Source organism: Labrus mixtus, chromosome 5, assembly GCF_963584025.1.
Source record: "Labrus mixtus chromosome 5, fLabMix1.1, whole genome shotgun sequence".
NCBI classification, from domain to species: Eukaryota; Metazoa; Chordata; class Actinopteri; order Labriformes; family Labridae; genus Labrus; species Labrus mixtus.
In genome coordinates, this window is record NC_083616.1 from 4,313,501 (window position 1) to 4,341,273 (window position 27,773).

The 27,773-nt window shown below is 40.3% G+C and overlaps 2 protein-coding genes across 4 annotated transcripts; one reads left to right on the plus strand and one right to left on the minus strand.

Annotated features, from left to right (window-relative positions):
- The first annotated feature begins 761 nt into the window (after positions 1-761).
- Positions 762-20,922, plus strand: rabl6b (RAB, member RAS oncogene family-like 6b). Of its 2 annotated transcripts, XM_061037370.1 has the most exons (17): positions 762-894; positions 4,242-4,605; positions 4,741-4,875; positions 6,745-6,792; positions 7,001-7,030; positions 7,431-7,483; positions 7,658-7,746; positions 9,203-9,343; positions 9,808-9,913; positions 10,162-10,265; positions 10,671-11,053; positions 11,948-12,101; positions 13,299-13,502; positions 14,283-14,544; positions 15,343-15,529; positions 16,869-16,927; positions 17,015-20,922. In XM_061037370.1, the coding sequence occupies exons 2-17, from the start codon at positions 4,476-4,478 to the stop codon at positions 17,198-17,200; spliced, it is 2,271 nt and encodes a 756-aa protein (XP_060893353.1). In that variant the 5' UTR covers positions 762-894; positions 4,242-4,475; the 3' UTR covers positions 17,201-20,922. The 2 variants fall into 2 exon arrangements, with proteins under 2 accessions (XP_060893353.1, XP_060893354.1); XM_061037371.1 differs by lacking the exon at positions 7,001-7,030.
- A 143-nt stretch (positions 20,923-21,065) lies between these two features.
- On the minus strand, positions 21,066-26,961 carry si:ch211-102c2.4 (uncharacterized protein LOC568178 homolog). 2 transcript variants are annotated; one of them, XM_061037372.1, is made up of 5 exons: positions 26,636-26,961; positions 24,763-25,050; positions 23,237-23,338; positions 22,212-22,234; positions 21,066-21,564 (listed from the first exon to the last, which is right to left on the minus strand). In XM_061037372.1, the coding sequence occupies exons 1-5, from the start codon at positions 26,670-26,672 to the stop codon at positions 21,496-21,498; spliced, it is 519 nt and encodes a 172-aa protein (XP_060893355.1). In that variant the 5' UTR covers positions 26,673-26,961; the 3' UTR covers positions 21,066-21,495. The 2 variants fall into 2 exon arrangements, with proteins under 2 accessions (XP_060893355.1, XP_060893356.1); XM_061037373.1 differs by having other exon boundaries at positions 23,237-23,332; positions 26,636-26,959.
- Positions 26,962-27,773: the final 812 nt, after the last annotated feature.

The window sequence follows — 27,773 nt, forward strand, 5'->3', positions numbered from 1 at the left end:
TTTTCCACCTTTTCAAACAGTCCCCTGTGGTCTAAATGAAACATCTGTGCTGTGCTTTGGTCAAAATATAAATGCAATATATCTTTAAATGCAATGAGCCCCCTCCCCCCCCACATTTTTTTCAGGGAGACATCACTTCTTCACTATAGAGCATAAAAATGGCGGACCTGTGCTAAAGTTTTGCTCTAGGGGGTGGAGTCCATGGGTGGAGATATCAGGGGAGGGGAGGGGATTTTTTTTTTTTTTTTACCAGAATCCCACTGTGACATCACAAGGAGAGTACATTTGAAACAGATATTTTTTTCTCTGTGTTGTTAGACTTCTGCAGACCACAAACAAAGAACTGGATGTGTTTATTTCACATTTTGTGGGTCAGTAGACACTCAGGTTACCCAAAGATGTTTTCAAAAACTCTGTAAAAGGGGATTTTTCATAACATGTCCCCTTTAATAATAATAATTTTAATAATAATGCTACAAACTGTGTGTGTTTTTAATAACAATAACTCTTTTCACAAGTGGAAGTGTACATGTATTATTCTATTATTGTATTTTTCTCCCTTTATTTAACTGATGTAAATATGTTTGATTTTTAACTTATTTTTAATAATTATATTCCTGTTTCCTGTTTTCTTGAGCTGTTGTAACGCAAAAATGTCCCCCATGGGGAATCAATAAAGTTTATCTTATCTTATCTTAACATAAACCGGAGTTTTATTTTGAAGGTCTGAGCGGAAGTTGTACATTATTACGTCACGCTTTACGCTGGGTCGCTGCTGTGTCTGCTGTCTTTGCAGAGGAATGTCGCTGCTATATCTCCGTCGGGATGGAGGTGTGACAGATGTTTTGGGATAAAAGATGTCCAGGCTGCAGTGTCGTATCTTAATAAATAACCGTGAGTATTTGTAGCTGAGAGAAAAACAAACATTTAAATGTTAAATGTCGTTAAATGTCACTGAGCGTCCAGGGAGCAAAGCTAGGCTAATATCCAATGGATGACTAGCTTAACCAGAGGGGATAACGTTACCTCTGTGTCAGGGTAGGTAACATCACTGTGTGCCACATCACTGTGTGAGGGCTGTGTTTACCTTCTGCATAGTCTGTAGGAGATCTTGCTGAAATGTTTGTTCCTCTGTATTGCTTTAAAAATGTGTCACAGCCGAGCTAACAGCTTGGTCGGCTAACGCTAGCTTGGGGGATAAAGCTGATCCATTGTGTTATTAAAACAGTATTAAACAGTCTTTTATTTAGAGTCCCTTTTATATAGGTAAACAGAGACGTGCATTGTTCTGGTGATGTCGACTAGAGACAAACTGTGTTGATTGTGAATAATGAAAGTCCTGCTGGCTGTAAGGATTAAAGATGAAAACACTGCAGTAAACCCTCCTGCCATGCATCACTACTTCTTCACATTATACCACTAAATAAATCCTTTTCAATGCATCTATCACAGAAACATGTCACTACATCCAGTCTTGGGTTTTGCCTTCTGTAGGAGGGGGTCCCCAAGCGTTGCCATGCCAATGACCCCCATACACTCTGGTTTGGACCCCCTCTAGCAAACCTACATAAATTAATTTTACCTCACCATTGCAAAATATCTGCAAATACAACATCTTCTTAATATGTTTCCTTATTTTACTAACAATTTAAAAAATATAATTTGTCATCTCTGTCAATTTGTCGTCTTTTATAAATTCTGTCCCAGCGATAATCAACAGTCATCGTAATGGTGCTTTTCTCTCTTGAGTTTTTAACCCTCGTTAATCGCTCATCGTGTGTTATTTTACAATAAAATTACCCCCCCCCCCCCCCCCAAAAAAAAAAAAAAGTCTCGGAACAACCACTTTGAAAAACACTTTGTTATAGGATTAGTCTCAGCTATTGAATTTTGTTCTTTCATCTTATAAATAACCAGCAGTCTTCAAAAACCGACAATGTACATCAACATCCCTTTCTGCTGTTTTGAAGGCATTTCCACTGAAACATTTCAGCTCCGTTTTTTCACCTGTTTATATCTTGGGTCGTATTTCTCATCCAGGTAGCCGGGTGTCAGCAGGGGTGGACAAAGTTCACATCTTGAGGACTTGAGTCAGACTATAGATCCTCCCAGTTACGTTTGACTCCAACACAAGGAAACGTTCTGTCAAATTAGTACTTAAGATAAAGTGCTGGAGTACTTGCTTTTAAAAAACACTTTGGTTTTCAAACTGCTTTAATAATAAATCTCAAAATGTTGTATTTTCATGATGCATCAGTCAGGTCAAGAAAACATGGGTGTGCAATAAGTTGTGTTATTATTTAGAAATCATTATTTACATTTTTAAATTCACATGCTACATATTTACAGATTTGCAGCTATAAAAAAAATGAGCAATAATAGGAACAAATACAAATACCTGAGAAGTAGGAATATGTCAGCCAGGTGACATTTTAGTTGGGGCAAGTCGTCTCGAACTGTGCAATTATGAAGCATATTCTCACAGCTCTGTTTGCTTTTCTAACTTCTCTACAGCGGTGTTAGCAGTCAACATAAAAATATCAAAAGAAATGAGCCTCTGTGACCACGACATGAACGTACGGCAACACCACTGAGACAAACCACACACAGAACTACACAAACACAGTTTATTGTCTTTCAGATCTAATTTTAGAAAAGAAAACACATCAGCTGACTGCAGAGCAAAAGTGACAAGAACAGTCATAAAAGTGTGGGGGAGTCAAAAGTAGGTTATTTGTCTTTCAAATGAAGTAAAAATGATACGTTTCCCCAAACAATAAAACTCATGTAAAGTACAGATACTACAAAACGTACTTAAGTACAGTAACTCGAGTAGATTTTCATTTTCACTGTTCGCCACTGGGTATGAGGGGATATTTAGGAGTGAAATATTAATACACCTCAGCATGTTTTGCGATACTTTGTCAATTCTAAAAAGAAAACATGAGAGATCTTCAGTTTTTGTTAGCAAGTAAATGTTTAAGTTTACATTACATGATTGAACACAAATTAATTTTGACCAGCGGCTGCATGTGGTTTTTTTTTGGGGAGGGTTGCCAGAGTTTTGTAAAGTCATGGGGTCATGAGCCAGAAAAAAGAAACATGTTCAAAAAGAGCTTCATAGACTTCTTGACACATTCACGACCCACCAAGAGCTGCTTCACGACCCACTTTTGGGTGTGAAACAGTTTTAGAAACATTTATTGTTTCCTCAAGACTGTAGAAGAGTCTTTGAGGTTTTTGGAAATACAGCATTAAACAATTTATTTTTAATGATAATGGATAAGACAGCTGATGAGAGACTAGGGATGTAACTATTCATGATACGATTCTCTCATGATTGATTTTACAAAATGAGACTGTAGACATATTATGACCGGATACGATTCCTTTAGGGGCTGTAAACTCACTCGTCAGTGTGGTTTGGCCTTTTAATGATTTTTTTCTCTCAACAAGTGGCGGTGTTTGGAGCTTCTCGTTGTGCTGTCGATTAAATGCTGCATCATGTTGGTTGTGTTATTTGTGTTCTTCCCCGTCTTCTTACAGTATTTGCACACAGTTTTTGTCTTGTCTGTTATCTTCTCACCTCTTTCATTTTCTGTCTTGGTGAATCCAAAATGCTTCCTCACCTCCGATTTAAAAGACGGTGGTGCGTCCTCAATTTCTAAATCTTGCTCTGCAGCTGCTGACGCTCACCGTATTATTGCGATTCATTTTTCAGAGTACCGATGTGAATCTTGACACCTTCGAATCGATTTATCACGATTTTACGACGAATCTTTAAGAGAGACGGCAAATGTTGGGAGTAGAGAGTGTGGGATGACATGCAGCAAAGAGCCACGGTCGGATTTGAACCCTCGACCGCTCCGCTGAGGACCGTTGCCTCTGCACAAGGGGCGCGCGTCTTAACTGCTAGGATATCATCGCCCCAGCATTAAACAATATTAATCAATGATCTACAACTGAAGTTATCATGTCATTACTTTCCATTAAAAAACGTTAGCTTAGCTCTGTGACTTGCATGTCTTATGCACCCCTACACTCGAAGAATCAGTGGAGACGAAACCGTTTTCTTTTTTTCATATTTAATGTCCAAAAAACACAACAATATAGACTGAACAGATGTAATGAGTGACTGGATGTTTCTGCACATTTCTGTCACATCTACACTTTGAAATTGTTTTTAAGTGCATTTCCAACCCTAACTTCAATTTTCCTCTGTTGTTGTTGTTGTTTTTCAGATGATGCTCAAAACAACATGGTAGTTACCTCCACCTCAGACTGGCAAGCAAGCACCTCTAGTTGGATTTAAAAAAAAGAAGCGCTGCTCAATATCCGGTGGTTAATCGTCGTATTTGCTCCAAAGCATGGACCCTTAACTCATCCACTAGAAAATCGGTGTTACACTACTTGAAGTTGTGATTTCTACTCCACTACCCCGTGTCACTGTGCAAGCGTCCGAAGCGTAGTCCAAAATGTTTTCAGCGCTTAAGAAGCTGGTGGGATCGGAGCCAGGCCAGCTCAGGGACAAGAACATCCCGGCTGGCATGCAGTCCATGAACCAAAGCCTGCAGAGACGCTTTGCCAAAGGGGTTCAGTATAACAGTGAGTAACACAGCCACTCAGAGGGACGGGGCTCTGCAGGCAAATATGTCTGACCCAGTTATGAATATGAAATGCTGCACCTTAGACTGTTTGTTTTCTGATGAACCAAACGCTCAATCTTCTTTCCCGCTACAGTGAAAATAGTCATCCGGGGTGATAGAAACACCGGGAAGAGTACTTTATGGCATCGACTGCAGGGCAAGAAGTTTGTGGAAGAATACCTTCCCACTCAGGAGATCCAAGCCACAAGTATCCATTGGAACTACAAGAGTAAGTCAGAGCCACTCATTTCATATTGAGTCATATTGGCACCTTTCACCTCATCATAACTGCTGCTTCTGTTGTGTGTTTATATCTGGTGAGTATTTGACATCTGATGTTGTGCCTTGTGATGTTTCAGTGGCTCCATATCAAGGTAAAAACTAAAGACTGCTCATTTAGATTTAGCTTCTGCAGAAACATTTTAGACCAAATGTTCTGTTGTTGTGTTAGTTCCTTCTTTAAGGAGCAGATGTTTTCCCACTGCTTCTTATTCTAGTGTTTTATTAGCTCCTGTATTCCTGGACTTTATTGAAGCTGGGGTAGGGCAATCTAAGAGAAACCAGTGAGAGCACAAGTATTTAACCATAAAGCACATGAAGAAGGGCTGTGCGTCTTCACTGGTCTCACAATTCGATTATGATTATCCTCGATCACGATTGGGTTGAATCCTCAATTTTCTATTGTACTGCACATGGCTTCTCTTTCATCAATGAAGACAGTTACATATGAACTCCCTTTTTTATAATACAAATAGTGCTTTAGACATCATGTCAACATGAATGTCTTTGAACCAAAACAGATAGATGACATAGGTCCTGCCACGGCCAGAAAATCTACAAGCATTGTTGGTATGCAGAGATTGATTATGTTCTGTCACTGCATTGATGCAGAACTCCACGTCGTAGAAACAATGACATTCTTTATTTAGAAAGTGCTTCAGACCAGTGGTTCTCAACTCGTCTGGCCTCAGGACCAACCAATAGCGCCCCAAATTTCTGATATTGTTCAACCAATCAGATTTATTTAATGCAAAATAGTGCAGTTTGCAGCTTCCAGAGCAGGAAACTGAACAAAACCAACACGTTTAAAAAAAAAAGTGCTTGACAGACTGTTTGACACCAGATTTTTAGACATCTATGTCAACATAAATGTCTTTGAACCAAAATAGATGAGATGAAATTATCCTTTATTGTTGGGAAATTCAAGTAATGCAGTAGTAAAAAGAGAAGAGCGTGCAGTTTCCAAGTCATGCTGGAGAAAGTTCCCTTCAGAGGGGGCAGCAAAACTATATTAAACTATTCAACCCAAAAAACGAATCTTTAGGTAATCAGTGTTTGTTTAACATCTAAAGTAATCACATTTCATATTTAATAAAACATCTATATGTTCTATGATGAAAGTTGAAATGTATTGGTCTGGATGCAGTGATATAACTTCAGTGTGCACATATCTGCACAGATCCTTCCATCAAAAATCAAACCTTCATGCAGCCACAGATACAGTTCAGTGTTTTCAGTCACGTAATCTAACGGCCTGCAAGCATAGTATGGATGTTATAAAATTATTATAAATTATAGTTATTGTTGAAGAATACATTTCTTTATGTGCATGTGCTTTTAGATCTCTGTCAGTTTAAAGCAAGAACTTAAATATTGCAACAACTTAAAATGTAATTCCCAACATGGATATTCACACGTCTGACCACTGGTGCAGGATGATTCCACAAGAGATGAACAGGGAGAGTAGATCATCATTATCTTCGCTTACTGCTGACCTATGCTATTCCTCGGTGACTTGCTACATAGCTTTAGCTAGTGGAAGACTCTGCTCTTGGCTATAAGTTCACAAGCAGGCAGAGAAGCCGTTCAGACAAAAACTATTGAAAGGATTGTTAGAGGCACAGGACAGCAACAGATACCAGGTTTCATTTTCATGTCAGAGGATTAGATATATTGATGGCTAACTAGAAACTCCACAAATGTTTAAAAAATCTTCCAAAGTAAACTGCATACCCCGGCTTCAAGAGATTGTACATTTCATTATTTTCCACTGGTGCTCAAGAACTTGAATAATGAGTCTGCTCTTCTGTTTCCTCAGCGACGGATGATGTGGTCAAAGTAGAGGTGTGGGACGTGGTAGACAAAGGTGAGTGTTGACACACCTGCTCGTCAGAGAGCCAGACTTTCCACTGGGGCTTACCCTCTCTCTAAGAAGTTATACTGTTGTCTATTCTACTGCAGTCATCCTGCCACTTTATGTCAGGACATCGAACAGAAGCATGGATGCTTGTTTGTTTCTCTGTCCTCAGTGTTGATGTTGTCTTTTTTTTGCACCTCTCTTGCACTCATCTCAGGCCAAAAATATCCTCTTCCTGAAGGTGTAGGTGAGCGTCACCAATAGAGTGTAGACACTGAACTTGCTCGTGTGCTGTGGGTTTGCCTCCCGCCTTTACTCCTCCCTTTATCTGAAATGTCAATAGTGTCCAGGTTTGGCTGTTCCCAGGTTTGCTGTGTGGCTACATTTCAGAGTTTGGCTGAGGTTTTTATTCTGCTGTGTTGTAGCTTAGAGCCTTGAGTGTGTGCATTATGTGAGCCGTAACTAATCACCAGTAACCAGAGTATTAAAAAGAGCAAACTATGCTGCGACATGCTTTTCAAGAAGAAAAGCGGCTGTGCTACCTTGCCTGCTTTACTTATCATAAACTAATGTAAAGACAAACAGACATGAGCTCTTCTAACTTCTGCTTTTCTCACATTCACATTTCTCTATTCCTGTTCCTTCAGGCAAAGGCAAACGGCGTGGAGACAACTTGAAACTGGAGAATGAGCCCCAAGAGGTGATTATCACATGAGTGTCATGTGTTCAGGAGAAAAAATGCTGACTTATAAAGCATGTGGGTCACGGAGGGAATTTGCCAAAGAGGTCTTACAGGATGCAAGCGATCAAAGATATGTGTTCAGATGTTCTTTCTTCTTCATGTTTTACAACAGTTTCTCTTTGTGTCGTTTAGTCGGACGAGGTGGCCCTGGATGCAGAGTTCCTGGACGTGTACAAGAACTGTAATGGAGTCATCATGATGTTTGATATAACCAAGCAGTGGTAAGAGTCATGTGTCCTGCCTGTTGTCCTCACACTGTCTCATCAGTGAACTCTAAATGCTACAATATGCATGGACAGATAAGGTTTCAGTCAGTCTGCATGGGAAGTTTCCACTGCGGATTATGTTCAGCGTCAGAGTCAAAAACCTCCAAAAGCATCTCCATGTTCTTATTCTGAGCATCATTAAAGAGAATAGATGTTTTTCTTTCAGAAATATCTGCTTATCTTACAAGGAGGGACCCACTTCACCAAATATGTATGTGCTGCTGAGCCATGCTGATGTACAAACCTGTTACTTTCCTTTTAATAACAGGACTGTGATCACTCTGTCTGTCAGTTATTAGTAGCATCTAGTCATGTGCTCTTTTAGGAAATGAGGCAGTCGTGTTGAATGTTTATACCCAAAGAGCCAAAATAATTCAAATGTGCTGAGTCATGGTGCGTTCAATTTGATCTCGGAAGTCGTTCAATATTCAGAGTTGCTGGTCTGATACGTCATCAGGAACGACCTCCTGAAGTCAGAATTCTGACTTGAGAACCTTCAGTAGTCCGAGTGAAAATCCAACATGGCTGCTACGTGCATCAACAGAAACGTTGAAGCTGTAACTATTTAGTGTTTATATGTAACAAAGTCCTCTTTTAGGGTAATTAAATCAATCACACCGATAGTATCGCGTATGCTCTATCTGTAGACATGTTGTCATGGTTTTTTCATGCACAAACTATCACTTAGTGTGTTGTTATCGTCCGGTATTTGCTAACAAAATGGCGCTGGTGGCGCAGTGGTTAGTGCGCACTCCCCATGTACAGAGGCTGTAGTCCTCCAAGTGGGCGGCCGGGTTTGAATCCGACCTGTGGCTCCTTTCACGCATGGTATTCCCCACTCTCTCTCTCTCTCCCTGATATTCGATGCGTTGGCTTCTTCTCCTGCTCCTGTGCTGTCTGCATGTCGGAGCCCTGCAGGGCCATGTTGACCTGACACACACCTACATACACTGATTCACACACACAGGACCACCAGCCACCTCTAGCTGCTGTTTCCTTTTAGCTCAGTGGTAAACAGTTGATCCGTGATCCTTACAGACCGAGTCTTGATCGGGAATTGAAGTGATTGGGTCAAGCGCTCCATTCAACTTTTCTCCACTCACTCTCACCGTGTCAGCATTCATCAACAATCAGTAACTTAACGAGTGTAACGTCATCCTACAGCCTGCTGTAGTCTGTGAACTTCTCCACACAGACTTTTAAACTGCACTGTGTTATATCCAGGCTCTGAAGGTATAGTGCACACTTCATAGTGCACATCAGCCAAACTGGCCAGTAAATGAAAATGTGTATTTCTGTGCGTGGTTATACATATAAGTGTCTATCAGACTGATAGAAGTACGAGATTGATGCATTCCTCCCATCACCCCCAGTTTAATTTTGTGTTGTCTTTTTTTTTTTTCGGTTGCAGGACTTTTAACTACATACTGAGGGAACTTCCCAAAGTCCCGACCCATGTGCCGGTTTGTGTGTTGGGAAACTTCAGGGACATGGGCGAGCATCGCGTCATCCTCCCTGACGATATCAGAGACCTGATTGCTGGACTTAACAGGTAGACATTAGCTCGATGGTCAAATGAAACGAAAGCTCACACTGTGATGGTTTAAGTGGAAGTTGTTGTTTTTGTTTTCAATTAATTTCTCCGTCCTGAATCTACTTTGGAATTGGTTTTAAGGACAGATATTCAAATTGACCCCAGTTACCTCGACGTCAATCATACATGAGGCTTCTCCATACCCTCCCTGTTTCCCTGTAGTTAATAAAATGACAAGATTGCATTACAGCCTGAGATGAAGTGTACCATCAAAGGTATCAAAGTAAAGTAATAAATCAATATGTCAGAGCTTTTCTTGAGCCTGTTCTTCTTCTTGTGTCCAAAGAAATAGTTCAGGTGTAACTTGTTGAGTCTTTACTTTCTGATACTGAAGACACTAATAGGTTAGTTTATGCACCAATAAAGAAACTGCCAGAATAAAAATTCAATCAAAGATAACCAGTGAAATTTGTGTTTTACAGACCAATGGGATCGTCTTACATCCACTACGCTGAGTCCTCAATGAAGAACGGGTTTGGCTTGAAATATCTACACAGGTTCTTCAACATCCCCTTCCTTCAGCTACAGGTTATTATTCTACCCCTCATGTGTGTCTTCTTTCATGTCATTATTGTTTTTTAATTTATTCTCATCCGTTACTGGTGTTTAAGGATTTCATTAATCTCTAGGTCACATGCTGTATTGTTCAGCTCCAGAAGCACTCGTTCTAATCATGCTTTCTTACAGTGTGACTGCGGAGGCTTAATCTGAGCCCTTGTTGAATCATTCATGTCAGGTTTCTGTTTGTGTGCGTGTGTCTGTGTGTGTCTGTGCAGAGAGAGACGCTACTGAGACAGCTGGAGACCAACCAGCTCGACATGGATGCAACGCTGGAGGAGCTGTGTGTCCAGCAGGAGACTGAAGATCAAAACTATGACATGTACCGTCTGCTCTTTTTTTTTCTCTCTCTGTTGGTGTAGTGTTGTACCGAATCCACAAGGGGGCATGAATTAAAGATTCATCTTAGAATACAGTGTGTGACTAAACCTAACCAAGCTGTGACACGTGTGAATGTTTGACTAGATTTAGGATTTAAAGACTTGTTTAGTTTTACTAAAAGATTGTGTTGGTTTGTTTTTATTTATGGGCATCCTAGTTTGATGTAAGACCATGGTGGACAATGTTCAATCCATCTAAAATATATTTTATATCAGTCTACTTGAGCACTATTTGTACTTAGAGTTAAGTTATGATGCTTCATTTAAATCTAAGTGTGTCTTTGTTTATTGATTATTGCAAATAAAAAGTCACATTTTATTCATTAGCTCTTTGTTGATTTCTGCAGTTTCCTGGAGAACTTGGAGTCTCGTAAGGGCTACGGCTCACCTGGTCCAGCCAACGGTCAGAGCCCCTCCTCGGGCTCCCAGTCCCCAATCGTCCCTCCCAGTGGGGCTTCCACTGGCAGCTCCAGCCCCAGCACCCCACAGCCCCCGATTCTCTCCCAGGTTATTCCACAGTCCCCGTCCGTGTCCGCTTCATCCCCTCCGCCGTCCTCGACAGCAGTGAGTGGAGCGGCTTCACCCGTTGTTGAGTCAAAGCTTCCAGCCCAGTCGCCCGAACACCTTCAGTCCTCGGCTGCAGCTGGAGCCGCAGCCCCCCAGAAACGCGGCTTCATGTCCCGCTGGTTTGGCCCGACCCCGGCTGCTGAAAATTCTGCTTCTGCCCCAGGTGAGTCTCTTCTACACAGGCAGGTTAAAAGTCCACATGTCGTCTCCTCTACTTTTGTGTCCTCACTCTGTGCAGCATGAATGCAAAAGTTTTGATGCTCAAAAATGAGGTTGTCGGACTGCTTTTTTTCGCAAAATTGACGTAGCTGATCTGAGCCGTCATCATGTCTTTGTACATTAATATTGACTTAATAGAAAGCTTGATATTTGTGCCCCAATCTGACATGCACGCACACACAGCGCTGTGCCCCCTCGCCTCTGTAACGCCTCTGTTACCACCTTCGAAGACATTAAAGAGGGGGGATCCCTTTGTGCTCCTGTTACGTCTCTGCGTCATTCAGATTGAGGGTGAAATGTCACAGTGACCGCTGCGACCTGAATAAGTAGATTAAGTAACATATATTGTAAAATTGACTCAGAAGAAGCCAGTGCAGTGACTTAAGGAGAGGAATAATGCCTTTAACTTTAATTAAAGTGTCTAATTTTATACTAACACCTGGCAGCAGTCAGGTTTATCTAATTGTAAAGTCCGTAGTGACACCCTGGTTACTAGTTTGATTTGTAGATTTTCTGGCTCATATCTTCAAGGTGAGTCCTAATTTTCATGGTTCCTTATATGGATCCAAAAACAACTTAGTGGTAGAAAATTCTGTCTGCAGTAAGTAGTCACAAGATTCGAGACTTATCCGTGGAGTAATGCGAAGCTTTTCAAACGATCAACTGACCAGCTGCTGTGTGGGTGTCATGTGATTGAACAGTTTCATTGGACCTTTTGTGTAATTAAACAGGCAACACATGGCAGCGCTGTGATGGGAGCTTCCTCACGTACAGTGTAGGTTTTTTATAATTATTTGAACAGCTCCTCATACACGTCTTACTCTTATGTTTTCCTCAGAGGAGCCGTCTGCACCGGTCTGTCCTTCCAAGGTTCAGAGTGTGGACGATTTTGTGCCAGATGAGAGGCTGGATAAAAGCTTCTTGGAGGACAGCCTGCCCTCCAGGAACAAGGCATCTCAGCCTGCGACGGCTCATGCTGTGGACAGCGACAGGTGAGGGTTTAACTATACTTTGAAATAAGCTCAGTTATTCTTTAAGATGAAGTGATCTTTGTTACATAAACCTTGAAATATTCTTCATGTGTACACACTCAATGCATTCTTTTTACAACAAAAGGCAGTGATTTAAAATGTCATACACATGTTACATGTATAAGAGATCTGTGTATGGTCGCAGGATGACCCCAAAGATCCGATTAAACCACAGCAGTATGAAGTTAATATTAATCGCCAGACTCTTGCCCAGACTGTTGTTTGTCCTTGTGACGAAAAGATGACTGAATTTGTTGAACACATAAAGCTATAAATCTTACAAAGAATCAGAGACTTAATAGCCTGTGATCACTCAGGGTTACTCTGGGAAAAACAGGAAATGTGGATGTTTTTGTTATCTCAAAAACTGGAAATTATCTGATAGACTTATGATTCTTACTACTTTGTAATACAGGGCACTTTTTATGCACATACAAAGAAGAGCTCTTAAAGGTGTTTCAGCTCCATCCTAACCCACGTCACTGACTTTTTCGCAGGTTAAAGGAGATCTATTATCCTCACTTTAACTATTAAATATGTCAGCCTTATTAAGTAGCTTTGTGAGATGTGCAGCTCAGAAATCTCCTTATTTATCTGATACTGGTGTCAGTAAAATCCCTCATGCTGCATGAAACGGTTAATTTCAGCTGCTGTCTCTTTAAGAGCCCCCTCCCCATGGGTCCGCTTTCCTCCGATTGGCCAGCTCTGTTTTGAGTCGCAGGGAAATCTGAGTGAGCTTCCGGGTGGGTGTGTCCTGGAAAGAGATGCCAGGGTGGGCGTGTCCTACAGCTTTGTTCCATTCTTTGCTCTGATATGTTCCGTCATCACCTGGCGACACCTGACGTCAGGTTCTGGCCAAGTCCCACAAAGTTCTTGTAACGTCTCGTTCAGAGCAGCAGGAAACCACATCCAACATCGTAACATTATATGTTTGTATTTAAATATGGATCAGCATAATAGATCTCTTTCAAGCTTTCAGACCATCACATGTATGTTTCCAAACATGCCAGCCGGCCCCCAGTACCTGCAGTTTTAAATGATTTCTCTTTTTACACCCAAAAACCTGAAGTCCCTGTAGGGTGTCAACTTAGGTAACCCTGTTCTCCGACTGAGTAAACGTTTAAAAAAAACATTTTTCCTGCGCTTTCTCTCTCCTAGCGATGGTGAAGGCCGAGGAAACCCCATGGTGTCTGGATTCCAGGATGAGCTGGATCTGGACGACACTGAGCCCAGCCTTCCCCAACCTAAGACGCTTCCCCCCAGTAAAGATATCACTCTGACCAGTGATGAAGAGGACGGAGTAACAGCAGCCCTGACCATCACACAGGACCAAGACCTGGACAGTGAACCTGATCTGAAAGCGTAAGTCTTTCTATTTTTAACCCCCAGACTTCAGACCTTCAGGTAGGTTTTTAGTGTTTAATGTCGACGTCTCTGTTGGAACCTGGCTGAGATTTTCAGGAAGCCATGGGGGCTTCTTTAAAGTTAACCATAGAGGGGATTACAGATAAATCACAGTTTCTACCGACAACATATTTAATTTCTTCCCACTACTTTGATACAGAATTTTAAAAAAAATAAAACTTGAACAGTAGGGCCTTTCCTAAATTGTCCCCTTATTAAGTTGATTCACTTTAATGGTTTTGAGCGAGTGATACTAAAAGTAACGTCTAGTGAAGATTTGATATCCCACTTCGTTACCTCGTTTATTTGTTGCTCATGTTGAATGTTAATTTAGATAAATTAATTATGACAGAAAAGCGTTCTTTGTTCACTGCTCAAGCTGAATGAGGAAGCTCCTTTCTATGGAAATAAAGACATTTGTTCCATTATGACTACATAGTAGACATTCATGAAGCCCTCTCTTCACCTGGCTGTGTGTGTTGTAGTGCACATGAACAGCCTGAGCTATGCGTCACTGCTACACAAAGATCTGTGGTACGACAAGATGATGTACTTAGTCACACTGTAAGAGACGGTTAGCCATGATGGTCAATGACTTCCTGCGTTTTTTAAAAATGTTTTTAAAGATAAGAACTCTGAATGTTTTCCACAGCCGCAGCAAAAAAAAGAGCATACCGATACGAGAAGGAGAGTGTTGAGAATGAAAACACAGATAAACTAATGTTCACTCTGTTTCAGGTCTGTGATCCACATCACAAAGCCAAAGGTGGCTTCCAAACCCCCAGAGCCCCGAGGCCAGACGGCAGCACCCATATCCCTCACCTTGACTCCTGCAGCAGAGCAGCCGACACGACACCAGGGCAAGAAAAAAGGAGGCACACCAAAAGCCGAGGACTCTGATACAGACCACGAGGCTCCTGTGGCCCAGCAGATGCTCTCATTTGTCATGGACGACCCCGACTTTGAGTCCGAAGCATCAGATACACCCAAAATAGTAAAGGTGAGGTAGAAGAGATTTAACTCTGTAGCTGACTCGGGTCACAGCTGGTTTTAACAACAGAGGCCTGAGCATTAGACTGACTCGTTTTATTTGAGTCAGAAATCTAAAGCACGCTACAAACGAGTCAGACTTCTGTGTAGTTCTTCTTCACCCTGTAAGGCCTAAACCATCAAATCATAGTCAGACATGTCTGGTCCTTTGAGTCGTTATAAAACCTTCTTAACAAAAATTAGAAGAAGAAAATAAAGACATTGTATAACACGTTGTTTATGTAAGATGTTTGTATCATATTTGATACTTCAGGCATTAAGTTTCTCAAATAGGCCAGGATACGCACTGGACTATAATGTGTCCTTGGTATTTTAAGAACCTGATGGTCCATATTTATGTAATTTTTTTCTGGACATTATTCAATAATGTTCATTGTTTTATGTTTGATGTGAATGATGTTGATTGTTGTCTTTTTATGGCTGCAGCATTGGGGAAGAGCCGAAGATACATTTCTCACTGTGAGGCAATAAAGTTCATTGTGAATCTTGAATCAGTTTATAGTAAAAAATTAAATGTGGGGGAAAAAGGGGTTATAGGCGAGTGACCCATTCAAACATCCGATGACTCAGCTATAATTGAGTTACAGCAGATTGCATATAAAGTCTCACTGAGGATGCAGAAGTCTCAAACTGTTGTGTATCAAACGTGATCTGATATTTAAACGTTACATGGTTCCTCCAGAAGATTCTCTTTTTTTTGTCCTCGTCTAATATTTCACCTTTTTTCTGACCCCGTGTTTTTTTGCAGGATATATTTCCTGTCAGAGATGAGCTCCTGTCCGACCTCTCTGACGACGACTTGCAGTTGGCCAAGGCGCCTGAACCTCTGAAGCCCACCATGATCTCCTTCAAACACAAGGATGATACCGACCTGTTCGGCCTCGGAATCCACGAGGAGGCTCCTGTCGCCAAAGACAGCAGCGAGGAGCAGGAAGGCAAGTCATGAAATGTCTTTTAGTGTGTCTCAAACACTCAGTTGATATTTTGATATCTAGTGTCCACAAATAAGTTGATGATGATGAACTGGTGAGTCAACAAATGGGAAACAGTCAGCATGACTCTCTAGGGTCTGTTTTACTGACTGAATGTCTCTTTTGGAAACACAAGTTTGTAGTCACGTTTTTATCTCAGCATCAACACATACACCAGAAGAACTCTTCTTATCTACTGCACAGTGTGGCATGTTTTCAGGTTATTTCTTCACATAATATAAGCTGACAGGAAGTAGTGGTTTACCAGCTTGTTTACTTGTGTGCAGGGGTTCAATGTTCCACTTTACAGATGTTGATCTCTGCTTCTGGGCTGAGTACTTATGGGAGCCGTCAATCAATTTTGAATTGATGATGTGCATGATGTGATACACTCGTGGTATGTGTTTGTTCGTAGTAGACACTCTAAAGATACTCTAAATCTGCAGGAGCTGGTTTCCTTTGATATTTTTAAAAGTCTTCTTAATGATCTGAAGGCAGAAATATCATGTTTTAACTGACTCATGTTGCCTCTTTTTGATCCCTTGTTGTTGATGATTTATGACTCATTGTGTGTTTCTTATATTTTGTGATTCCTTTATTTATGTTAGTTGTTGTTAAATGTTTTGTGTCTGAAACCTGTATATCGTGCTTCTTCCTGTCTTTGTCAGGACACTCTTGTAAAAGAAATGTTTTATCTCAATGAGACTTTTCCTGGTTAAATAAAAAAAAAAGGCCAGGTATAGATTTGTCCTACCACGTCTAGAAGAACTTTGAAAGACTGTGCATCCTGAAGGGTCACTATTTAAAAATCTGTAACAACCCACAGCTGCCTTGAGGGCTGTACCACAATGTGAGTTCAACAAACCGCGGCTTGTTTTCAGTGAGCTGGCTCGATTAAAGTCTTAAGCTCCAATTAGAGATATCGAGTACCATGAAGCAGATTTAGTGTTGTTTTTTGTTGTCCTGGTAACACATTATGGTTTAGCATTTCAAGTTAGCAGCTCGCTAGCTGCTAGGGAGACATGTCCTCTCTACTGAACACTGTCACCTTTTCTTAGTATTTAAACACTGCTGCTCTAACAATGTGTCAGCAGCAAGCTAGCCTCTGACTTCCCCAGAGTCCCCTCCATGTACACTATAAACCTGATTTCCTATCTGAGGAGAGCTCTCCTATTGGTTAATGACGACATTCATGTCATCGAACTTGAACATTAGGATGATGCCCTTTCTTCTCTTTGAAAGATCCATTTCCTAGACCTGTGAAGTTCTTTAATTTAAGACTTTGTATCTGCTCCTCTTCCAGAGAAAGAAAGCAAACACTCCTCCAAAGACAAGAAGAAGAAGAAGAAGAAGAGCAAAGAGGTAAAGTTGTTGTTCACACTCCTTACAGTCAGCAGCTCTGTGTCTTAAATAATGTTTTTACAATGCCTTTTGTCCTTCTGTCTCCAGGAGGATGAGAAGAGCAAAAAGAAACACAAACACAAGAAAAAGGAAGAAGCTGCAGCCGTGGACGACAAGGAGAAAAAGAAGAAGAAATCCCGGCCCAAGAAAACCGAAGTGGACGAGCTGGAGGACTTTCTGGGTGGAGGAGCGGGCTCCATCAAAAGAGATGACGGTGACTATGAAGAACTATAAGAGCTTCCATTTTTATGAGGTCAGATGAGCCGCGGAACAGCAGCGAGGCGCGGGGTCGTTAAAAAAAAGTATGTGCATAGAGCAGCATCTTCAAGCCATACGCAATACACACGGCTTCTGATGACACCGAGGTCTAATACCCAACGACTCTGGTACCTGTTTGTTTCTTCTAAGTGATTTCCCATCTGCACTACTGCTATCACTCCATTCCAGCCAATGAGAAACAGGCAGGAGATTCACGAGTACCATAGTGAGTCCTGACATTAAACCCTGGTGATTGGCGCGTCCACAAATTGGCTCTTTGTACTCCTGACACGACTGACTTGTTTTTTCTAATGTTGATCCACTCTGTAAGTGATCCACTCCGAATCGGCTGCTGTAAATAGGGTTAACCTTTTTGTCTGAGTATCTTCTTTGGTTGGTGTAATGATGGAGAGCATGCTTAAAGTGATGACTGACTTCTTAGAGACTCCACCGTGTTCTGTCTTTTCCTCTTTTCTTGTTGGCTCCAGCGGTGAATGGCAGACTTAGTCTTTTGTCTCTTATGATGCGCTCTGAACCGATTTAAGATTTTTTTTACCCGTCACCAAAATGGAAATAACTTTTCCCCCCCTCAGATTGTGTCCACACTGAGCAGCATGGATCAGACTTTGAGACAGATCACATGTTTAAACTGTAAAAAAAAAGGTTGTCTGGAAAAGTTAGCGACAGCTAGTGTTGTAGTCTGAGAAATCAGTCCTGGTCTCAATACCACCTTTTGAAGGTCTGGTCTCGGTCTCAGACTGGGTGGACTCCGGATTTTAAATCAAGACCGGTCAAGACCACAACTAACAGACTATTTTTCCATGTCATTACTGTGATTAGAAGGAAAAAAATGCTCCCTTCTAAATGAATGATTATTTTGTAATCGTTCATAATTTGATTTTATCCTCCGGTTACGGCCGCAACCTTAACAGTGTTACGGTCTAAGTGACTGACACGCCTTCTAGATGATGCTAGATGATGATTTTTCATTGATACTTAAGGTCTTGGTCTAAATCCCTAATTGTCTTGGTCTCGGTTATTGTGGTCTTGACTTCAACACTAGCGGCAGCTAATCAACTCGTCTCTGAGTGACACTAAATTAAGAAGTAAAACGGCTTTATTCAATGTTTTTACCATTTTCAAATCCCAGGTCTGTGTGAAGCAGAGGACACCTCTTCAGATAACTTAGCTTCTATTAAAACTGCTTACTGATGAGCAAGGAAAAGAGGAATTTTAAACTAATTAAAAAGAAGACAACTCAGAGACAAACCAGCGGCAGGCGGTGCTGAATGTGTCCGCTGAGGAAGAGAGTCAGAGAAGGACTGATTTTGTGATACTAAAGATAACGATTTGCAAACACAGCCTGGAAACAAAACGACGCAAGAGATACTACTGATAAAATGCACGTCGACTTTGTGTCTACTAAGCAGATGATTTGAATCATCCGCTCTCAGGGGTCGGCCATAACTCTTTTCTGTACGAGGAGAATTCTAAGTTAAACCAGCTGAAATGTAGAAACTTGTATATCGTTTTCAAAGCATTTTAAAAACCAGCTGAACCAGTGCGGACACAGTCTTGGTGGGAAATTGATATTAGCCATTAACTCCGTGTTGGCTTTGGCCCCCTCCTTTATTAAAAAAATAAAAGAACCAAACAGCCGGTTAAAAGCTAACCCTCCTGCCCTCTTAGCGTTCATTTTAAGAGCACCTCTCTCTGCCTGTAGGCTCCACACATTTTGTCTTCATGTTCTCTGCTATTGCCTTAACAGAGGTCACTACAAGGGAATGATGTGCCGCTGTCCTCGTAAACCATTTTTTAAGTGTTCTTACTGTAAAGTGTTAGCTAGCTCAGTGCGGGTTTCAGGTTGTCGTTAGCCTTTCTAGTGGTGGTCCTTAAAGCCTGTTTTCAGACTGCAGTGAATCAGTGCAATGGTTTGTTGTTTTTCTTCTACTCTTGTTGGACAGCCAAAAGAGCACTGGTTCTCAACTGGTGGGTCAGGACCTAATAGTGGGTCGCAGAGCTGTTTTCAGTGGGTCGCAGAGCTGTTTTCAGTGGGTCGCGAATGTGTCAAAAAGTCTACAAAGCGCTGTTTTAATCAGAGCCCGACCGATAAATCGGCCCGCCGATAATATTGACTGATATTAGCATATCAAGTGACTATCGGTATCAGCTAATTTTATCTCGAAAATGCGCCGATATTACTAGATTTATTCACCTGTCAAATATCGTTTCATTGTATTACACTAGCAGTTCTCTGTCACCAGCAGAGGGCGCTATATGGATACGAGCACTATCACTTTCCAGAGTGTCAGGCGGTGATGCACGTACATGCACAGTTACTTTCCAGACGAGTGAACATCTTGTCTTCACAATATATCTTTTTCAAGTGTTTGAAAACTGCATTTCAGGGATAAACGCAATAAATAATTATATATATATCAATCTCTACAGATCGAAGTTAGATTCAAGAAAGATATCGGCCGATATATCGGTTCTCTTCCTAATATCGATATCGGCCCCAAAAAACCCATATCGGTCGGGCCCTTGTTTTTAATATGTTTGTTTTGTTCAGTCTCTTCGTTCTGTCACATGATTTGTACCGTCTCAGATCCAAACGGCACCATTTTTCATCAAATAAATCGGATTGGTTGGAAGTTATTTTGAAATTTGGGTCTCTACTTCGCATTAAGGGGTCGTTGGGTCGTTGGTGGGTTCTGACGCTAGAAGGTTGAGAACCACTGCTCTACAGGAGTTATCATGGAATTCGATTAATACGTCTGTGTGGGTAACATTTCAAAGATCTCCCCGTTGTTTTATCCTTGTGTTATTTATTGTGATATTGTGATTTTTTTTGTTTTGTTTTTGTTGCATAATGTTGAGATTTTTGTGTGATTGTGCTTAAAAAGGTGCACTCAACGGTTTGTCGAAATTCTTCCTGTCAAACATTCCCAACGGTTTACGTCTCCTTCCTCTGCTTTTAAGGATGTTTGTGGTGATGAACTGCTCGACTTTTATTTCCTTTTTTTTGTCCCGACGCCTCAGATTGCCTGCTAGACAGAGATGATGTGCAGTATCTTCCATGAATGGCATAACCAAAATGTTTCAATAAAATAAATAAAGTGAAGCATTGTTGCATCTTTAGAGAAATTATGTGTATTTTTAGATATGTTTGGACAACTGACGGATTTCATACTGGTTCCATCTCACACTCAAATGGTTACAGTCTGCTGGTTTACAAAGAAATCATGTTTGATATTCCAAAAATATTGAAACTATGCAGCATTGATCCTGAATACTGAAGGCTCTTTTTGTCGTCTGCCGTGGGATTTAAGGATAAATGCTACAAGTGCAGTTTCAAGCAGAAGCATGAGACTTCAATGTACAGCAAGAAAAGAATGTATAAAGTATATAAATAAATCTATATATTTGAAGAGCTTTGTTCCAAAAATGACGCACACACCACGTGGAAACAGTGGTGAAGAAATCCCCTGAAATGACGTCGACCGATTAGATCTCAGAGCAGAAGTAGAGTATGATCGTGGGGATCGGGGGAATGCAATGTTTTCCAGATGGACGTGTGTGATGTTTTGGAATGAAACCCTTCATTTATTTTTCACCCCATGTCATGTTACATCTTTACACTGTGTGTGAGTTTGCCTATGTTTGGTTTGTCAAATAAATGCAAACTTATTTCTTCATGAAGATTTCTCGTGTCTTACTTCACAGAATAAAACCTTCAAAGCTCCTGTGAGGAGTTTTTAAACGGTTATGAAACAGACTCACATTAATAAATCATGATGCCTCTATATAAGACAAAATAAAGCAAACCAGACGTTCAGAGTGAAGATTTTTTGTTTGTTTTATATGCATGTCACGCCTGCAGCGGGGGAGGTGTCAGACACAGGCTGCTTCAGAAACATCCTCTTTTTTTAAAGATATGTTTTGCTTTCATTAGGTAGGACAGTTGAAGAGAGACAGGAAATGTTTGGGGGAGACACAGGGGAACGACATGCAGCAAAGAGACGCTGCTGGTCTCGAAACCACTACTTAAACGCCAGGCTATCCGGTGCTCCAGAAATAACTTTTCTTAACATTTCCACTCTGTTACCTTTTACACGGCTAGTAGCTTACATTTCATTATTCAGTGTTGTTCAGCCCAGTAAGAGTAGTTTACATAAGCACATTTTATTATCGTGTGATGGTTTGATAAGAAGGTCACAACATGAGCTAATCGGTGATAAGAAATGTAAGGGTTTTGAAATCCAGATGAGTCACTCCAGTTCATAGATTGCTTCTTCAATCTGTGGAATATCGATATCATCATAAAGCTCCTCTTCTTTCTAAAACGAGAAAAGAAAACAATGTTTAATCGTTTGCTCTCAAGCAATCCAGGAAGATGTGATAATATTTCCAAATTTAAAGGTCACATATTCTGCAAAATACACTTCACCATGTTTGTTCAAACACTACTATGTGTCCCTATTCTGTCTACAAAACCCCCAATGATGACATAGTCCATCCTCTCCATCTTTTTCCTGCTCCACTTTTCAGAAAATGTGTGCTCAAACAGGCCGTTTAGAGATTTTCCCTCTGTGACATCACAAAGGGCAGTAGCCCCTCCCCCAGGTGGATGACACTCCCACAGCTAGGTGTTTGTTCTGCCCTCTGAGTCTGCCTTCTCACCGTAAACAAGAGGACATGGAGCCAGAAAGCCAGAGCCACCAAGACCTTCCAGAGAGGGGGCGTGGTCAGACACAGCTCATTTACATATTTAAAGGTACAGACACAGAAACAGCCTGTTCTGAGCAGGGCTGAAATAGAGGGGTTTATAGACATGATCAAATACAGGATCAGAGAGGATTTATAACAAGAAACTTCACACACATGTTTATGGGAGCTCTGAGACTTATTCAAACTTGATGAAAAGGAGGAGAATATGTGACCTTTAAAAGTACTTCTTTGTGGGGGAAGATTGGTGTTACCTTACCTTGAACATGTGTCTGGATGTTGCTGTAAAAAAAAAAAAAAGAGTGTTTGGTTAGTGTATTATGTTAAGATAAATCATGTCACAGGATTCTTTAGACTGATATCTTTAAAAAGAGGAAAATAAATAGTTATATATGTGGTTATAGTTAGAAATATGGTGAGCAATACAGTGAATGTTTGAGCAGGAAAGAAAATAGATTGGGATAAATAATATTTAACATTATTATCAGGATATTTCTTAGATTCTCAAGTTACATTTAAGACTTTTTAAGACCTTTTAAGACCACTTAAAAGGAAATTTAAGGCCAAACATGACAAAACAGGCAAGCATCGGAAGTATAATTAACAAGCTAACAAATTTGAATATATAACAGTACAGGTCTATTAGCATAGCTATGCATAATCAAATGTACCACCAACGCACAGCCCCCTGTAAATCAATCAAAATCAAAAAAACAATTTTCTGTAAAAGGTGGACAACTTAACACTTCCGTGCAGTCTAATCTGAAATAATCGTGGTTGTGGAATTTTGTTGTTTTTCTGTTTTACATTTTTATTTATTTATATATATTTTAATCATCCTGCTTTATTCCTGTATTTCATTTAACTTAATTTTTATTTTTATTTGCCAGGTCTGTTTTTGTTTTTTTCTGTTTGTTTTTTTTGTCTTGCATTGATAGTGTTTCCCTTGTTGGGTATTGTTTTATATCATTTATTGTCTGGTATTGTACTGTTACAGTGTTAAACATTTGAAAACAATAAAAATGTTGGTCTTAAAAAAAATAAAAAAAACGCAACACTAGCGCTCCGACGACCCTATTTTCAAGTCATCCAAGGATTCTAGCAGCAAACTGTTCAAATGTGCAAAACGCATGTGCTGATACTGATGTGTCTGTTATAAGCTCATTTTAGCTCATAGGACCAAACATTGTTCAGTATGTTGGATCCTTGTTCTCCTTGCAGGCTGCTGGCTTAAATTAAGTGTAAATTGCCTTTCTTGGTCAGTGGAGCCACAGTATCACTCACCTCTGGAGTAAAGGTTGGCGAATGTGGTCACCATGAGCAACAAAAGCAACGAAATCCAGCGAATGATGCTCCAGATGCTGATGTGATGACCGGAGGCTGCAGCTGGATGAAAGAAATGTCAATCAGCTTTGGCTACTGATTGTTCAGATGAAAAATGACTGTTATTTAAACATCTGACTTGTGGCTATGACGAAATAAAAAAAAACAGAATCAGAGGCGTTGGCAGGATTTCTGGGCCAAATATAAAGATGTGACATTTGGCCCCTCCTCAACAGCCTCAGCCCCATCCTGCATTATTGCAATAACCACACCTCCCTTATACAAATTAAACCCATTAAGAGCTTTTAAATAAGGCTGACAAAAGTTACTCTACATCTTTTTAAGAGGATACAATCCATTTTACTTAAATGTTCAGTAGTATTTATAGTAACACCAAAATAAACAGTCTGATCCATATATGTATATACATTAATACGTGTAGAGTGACAAATTCACAATACCAACAAAAAAGCGGCAAACAAGAGATCGAAGCAGTGCGTACAGTCAATGGTTTTCCTTCATTGTATTGAACTGCCTGTTCTTACCTGCCTGTTGGATATTATTCCTGTTGCATTTATATTATTTTTGCCCTCTCTGTTTGGCCCCTCTGTTGAGCTTGTATAACACTTTTCTAGTCTTCTGACTACTCAGAGCACTTTCACACCGCATGTCACACCTACACATTCAGACCCTGATGGTAGAGGCTGCTGTGAAAAGTGACCAGCAGTCGGGCTGGGCAATCAATCGAAAATTAATTTGAACAGACATTCAGAACCTCTAACCGTCGTAATCTTGCCCATGTTGATTATTTCAATTATTTTCAGGGCAGAGTCACATGACGACACGTCCAATCCACGACATGGAAGCAATGTCCGTCGTTTGGACACATTTTGTCTTTAGGGAAGAAGACACCGAACATAAAGAAGTAAAATGTGAACACTGCAGAAAAACTTTTTGGAAGAAATGCAAGTTATTTATTTAAGAGGTTAAAAAACTAAAATGTGTCGTTTTCAATTCAAGATTTGATTTTAGTTTGAAATATTCAATAAATAACCACAAAATAGTTCATCAGATCTGCACTCTTTCATTCGAAAAAATATCCCATCTTTAATAGTTGAACATATTTACAGTAGAGACCATGTCAGTGAACTATGAGGACAAAAAACAAAAAACTAAATAAGCGTTCATTAATATTAATGGAGGTCAAATGTTAAATTACTCGTGATATTTATTTGAGGTCATATCGCCCAGCCCTAACCATCAGTATGAACTAATCCAGCCGAACAGCAGGAGCAACTTGAGTGTCTTGCCCAAGGATTCCTCGGACATGTGTGGCTGCAGGAGCTGGGGATTGAACCCCTGACCTTTAGGTTGAGAGACGACTGTGTCAGAGAATCGGTGGCTGGTAATGAGGTTGATGTGTCTTTAAATGTCAAAACAATAATCCATCTCACAATGATAACATTTGAGTCTTCTTTTGTACTTACAGAGGTGAAGATAGCCCTCAGCCACCTTGATGATGGTGTTATTTTTACCCAGCAAACCACACCAGTACACTCCCTCTCCATGGCTGGGCACCAGCACTGACACAATGAAAGAGCCCAAGCCTTGAGTAACCTCCAGTTTGCCTCCATCCAAGACGTGGGCGCTCTCGCCGAAGGTGAAGCCGGTGCAACAGTCAGCCGAGCTCTGCCTGCACCAAACCCTCTGCAGGCTCTCGTTCTTTAACTCATAGGGACATGTCAGCTTCTGCCTATACACTTCTTCACAGGCACCTGCACAAAGTCATGTAGAGTGAGTTAAAAAAACAAAAAACACACAGCTGTAAATGAACTTGAGCTTGTATATTTATTTTCTAGTCTTCTGGCTACTCAAAGCACTTTTACACACCTGCACATTCACACACTGATGGCAGAGGCTGCTATGAAAAGTGATTATCATAAGTAACTAATCCCATTCTTACATCACTCGTATGCTGCCCATGAAGCAGCGGGAGCAATTCGAGGTTAAATGTCTTGCCCAAGGACCAAGCAGGGCGCTACACTGCCCTACAAAGGCAAAAGACCTTAAGTCGTCAGAGTGTAGAACTGAGAAAAATGACTTTAAAGTCTTTTTGTTGTCCAGCCAAATGAGTTGCAGGCAGAATATTGGAAATGTGGCAATTCTTTGTCTTTTTAATCAGGTTATTAATGTTCATAAAAATCTTGAGACCTTTGACCCTTATTTGGAAGTTAAGGTACTCTGCCGTTGCATTGCCTGTACAATAATAAGAGGTCATGCCAAGGCAAAAGGCATTAACTTCCATTTGTTAGCTCCCTTGGTTGCTGATCACTATATTAAATCAGTATATGATAATAATGATAACATATACATGAAATCTAGCGATCATGGCACAATTAAGTGCTTGATGACAGATATTAAAACAAAAGCATAACACCTTAACTCCACTGCAGTAAAACAGTAACTTCACTTTGATCCACAGTAAAACAAAGGCAGAAGACCTTAACTCAGTTTGAGTATTCCTGAATGCTGCAGTTCAAAGGCAAAGACCCTGATGAGTGAAGTTACTGGACTCTGCCTTGGTTTCTCCAGGGCTTTTGGAAGTTAAGGCAAATACAACCTACTATTTTCTCAAAAAAACTACACAATTGACTCAAATTATCTGTACACATGATAAAGCACATCTGTAATGTTCCAAAAATGACAAAAACTCATTTTCGAAAACATTGAAGTTCCTGCCTTTTGCCTTTGTAGGGCAGTACACCGGAGTACACACTATAGCTCGGTCACAAATCTGGCTAGCACCCAGTTCAACCCCCTCATGTATGTCTGTTTATAATTGAAGGAAAAAAAGGAGAGAACTTAAAAAGTAACTAAGATTTCATGAAAATCCACTATTCATAGCACCCCAAATCCTGGCGCCGTCTCTATCAAAGACACATTGGATATGTAGCTGTACCGACTCTACCAACTGAGTCACAGCCGCCCCTGTCACTTCCACTTTAACAAAGGTGTATCATTTCCCAATGTTCAGGATTTAATCCCTTTTTCACTGATATAAATATTAGTGTGTATAGCCTACTCAGGCTCACAACACAGAGAAACCTCATCGAGGCTAACCCATGTGTGTCAGATTCTCATGGCCGTAACAGATTGTGATTTTAATAAAAAATGATTTAAGAGGAAACTATTACTCTCAAGTAGATATTTGGTTGATCAGAGTACATGTTTATCTCTCATAATTCACCAAAATGCTTTGTTTCAAAATCAGAACAGGCAACTGTTAACCCTTTAAAATCATTGTTTTTAAAATTGTAATTATGTATTATTATTTAAAAAACATGATTTTTTTTATCTTACCTACAGCAAAAAGGAGAATCAATATGAGCACATGCATAATCCAAGCCTTGTAAGTGGTAAGCTTCAAGTCAGAGATGTAAAAGAGGAAGAAAGGCTGCTATTTCTAGGTGGTAGAGCTTCAGGAAATGTTTACACAGATAAGTCTGTGGTTAATCTTCATACTCAGAGGGCTATACGATCAGTTTTACATAAGCAAGTACCTGTTTGACTCACATGTTGTGTTATATGTAGTCATCATTATTTTGTCAGAAAAAAAGTCTACAAACTTATTCAGGTCACGAGAAGTACAAAAAGAAAGATGTGATGCACAAAGACTTGCAACACTATGGCTGCCTTTTTTATTTTTATTTTACACACTGTATTAACCCCTGATGGAGATTCTGGTTTAACACTCTGTTATTGAGAGACATGCTTCTCACACACACAGTCCTGAAATACACACATGTACAAACAGGACCTGTGGACATGCATTAGTGGAGAGATGTCAGAGTGAGGCTGCTACACAAGGAGTACACCAGAGCTGTTGGGGGTTCAGCACCTTGCTCAGGAAGTGACCAGACCCACTTTCATTTTTTGGTCCGCACCAGAGCTTGAGCTGGCAAACCTCCAGTTCCCAACCAGAGTCCCTACAGACTGAGCTACTGCAGCTCTTTATTTGTTAAATGCAATTAACAACATGGCATCAAAACATTGTGTTTTTTTTAATGCATATAGTAAATAAATAAGTGTATCTAAAAATACAATTACTGCATTTACTGTGATACCAATTACAGATTGAAGAACTAAAAGTCCTTGGAAGGACTCTAAACATATCTCCCGGGTTAAGAAAAAAAAGAGAGATACCAATTACTGGTTATTTGAAGATTGTTAGGAAAGAGGCAATTAACTGAATATTTGAGATTAATAAAAGTGTGTCCTGGTTACAGTAAACCAAACCGACTCCCTTAATAAAATCTGGAATATCAGGAGGTAATAAAAATGCCAAGGAATGCCGAATGATGATGAGTTGTTTGTTTTAGTGATTTTTAAATTTTCTATTTTAATATTTCTTTTTTTTTTTCCCTCTGTCATGATGTTTTTAATGTCTTGTGTGAAGCACTTTGAATTGCCTTGTTGTTGAAATGTGCTATATAAATAA

Coding starts and splice junctions, on each gene's coding strand:
- si:ch211-102c2.4 (XM_061037372.1), bottom strand. CDS start 26,672: ATGCATGTGCTCATATTGATTCTCCTTTTTGCTGTAG. Junction 25,051..26,635: donor GATTCTCCTTTTTGCTGTAG/GTAAGATAAAAA, acceptor GACTTTGTGCAG/GTGCCTGTGAAGAAGTGTAT. Junction 21,565..22,211: donor CATCCAGACACATGTTCAAG/GTAAGGTAACAC, acceptor TTCTCGTTTTAG/AAAGAAGAGGAGCTTTATGA.
- rabl6b (XM_061037370.1), top strand. CDS start 4,476: ATGTTTTCAGCGCTTAAGAAGCTGGTGGGATCGGAGCCAGGCCAGCTC. Junction 12,102..13,298: donor CATGCTGTGGACAGCGACAG/GTGAGGGTTTAA, acceptor TCTCTCTCCTAG/CGATGGTGAAGGCCGAGGAA. Junction 15,530..16,868: donor CAGCAGCGAGGAGCAGGAAG/GCAAGTCATGAA, acceptor CTCCTCTTCCAG/AGAAAGAAAGCAAACACTCC.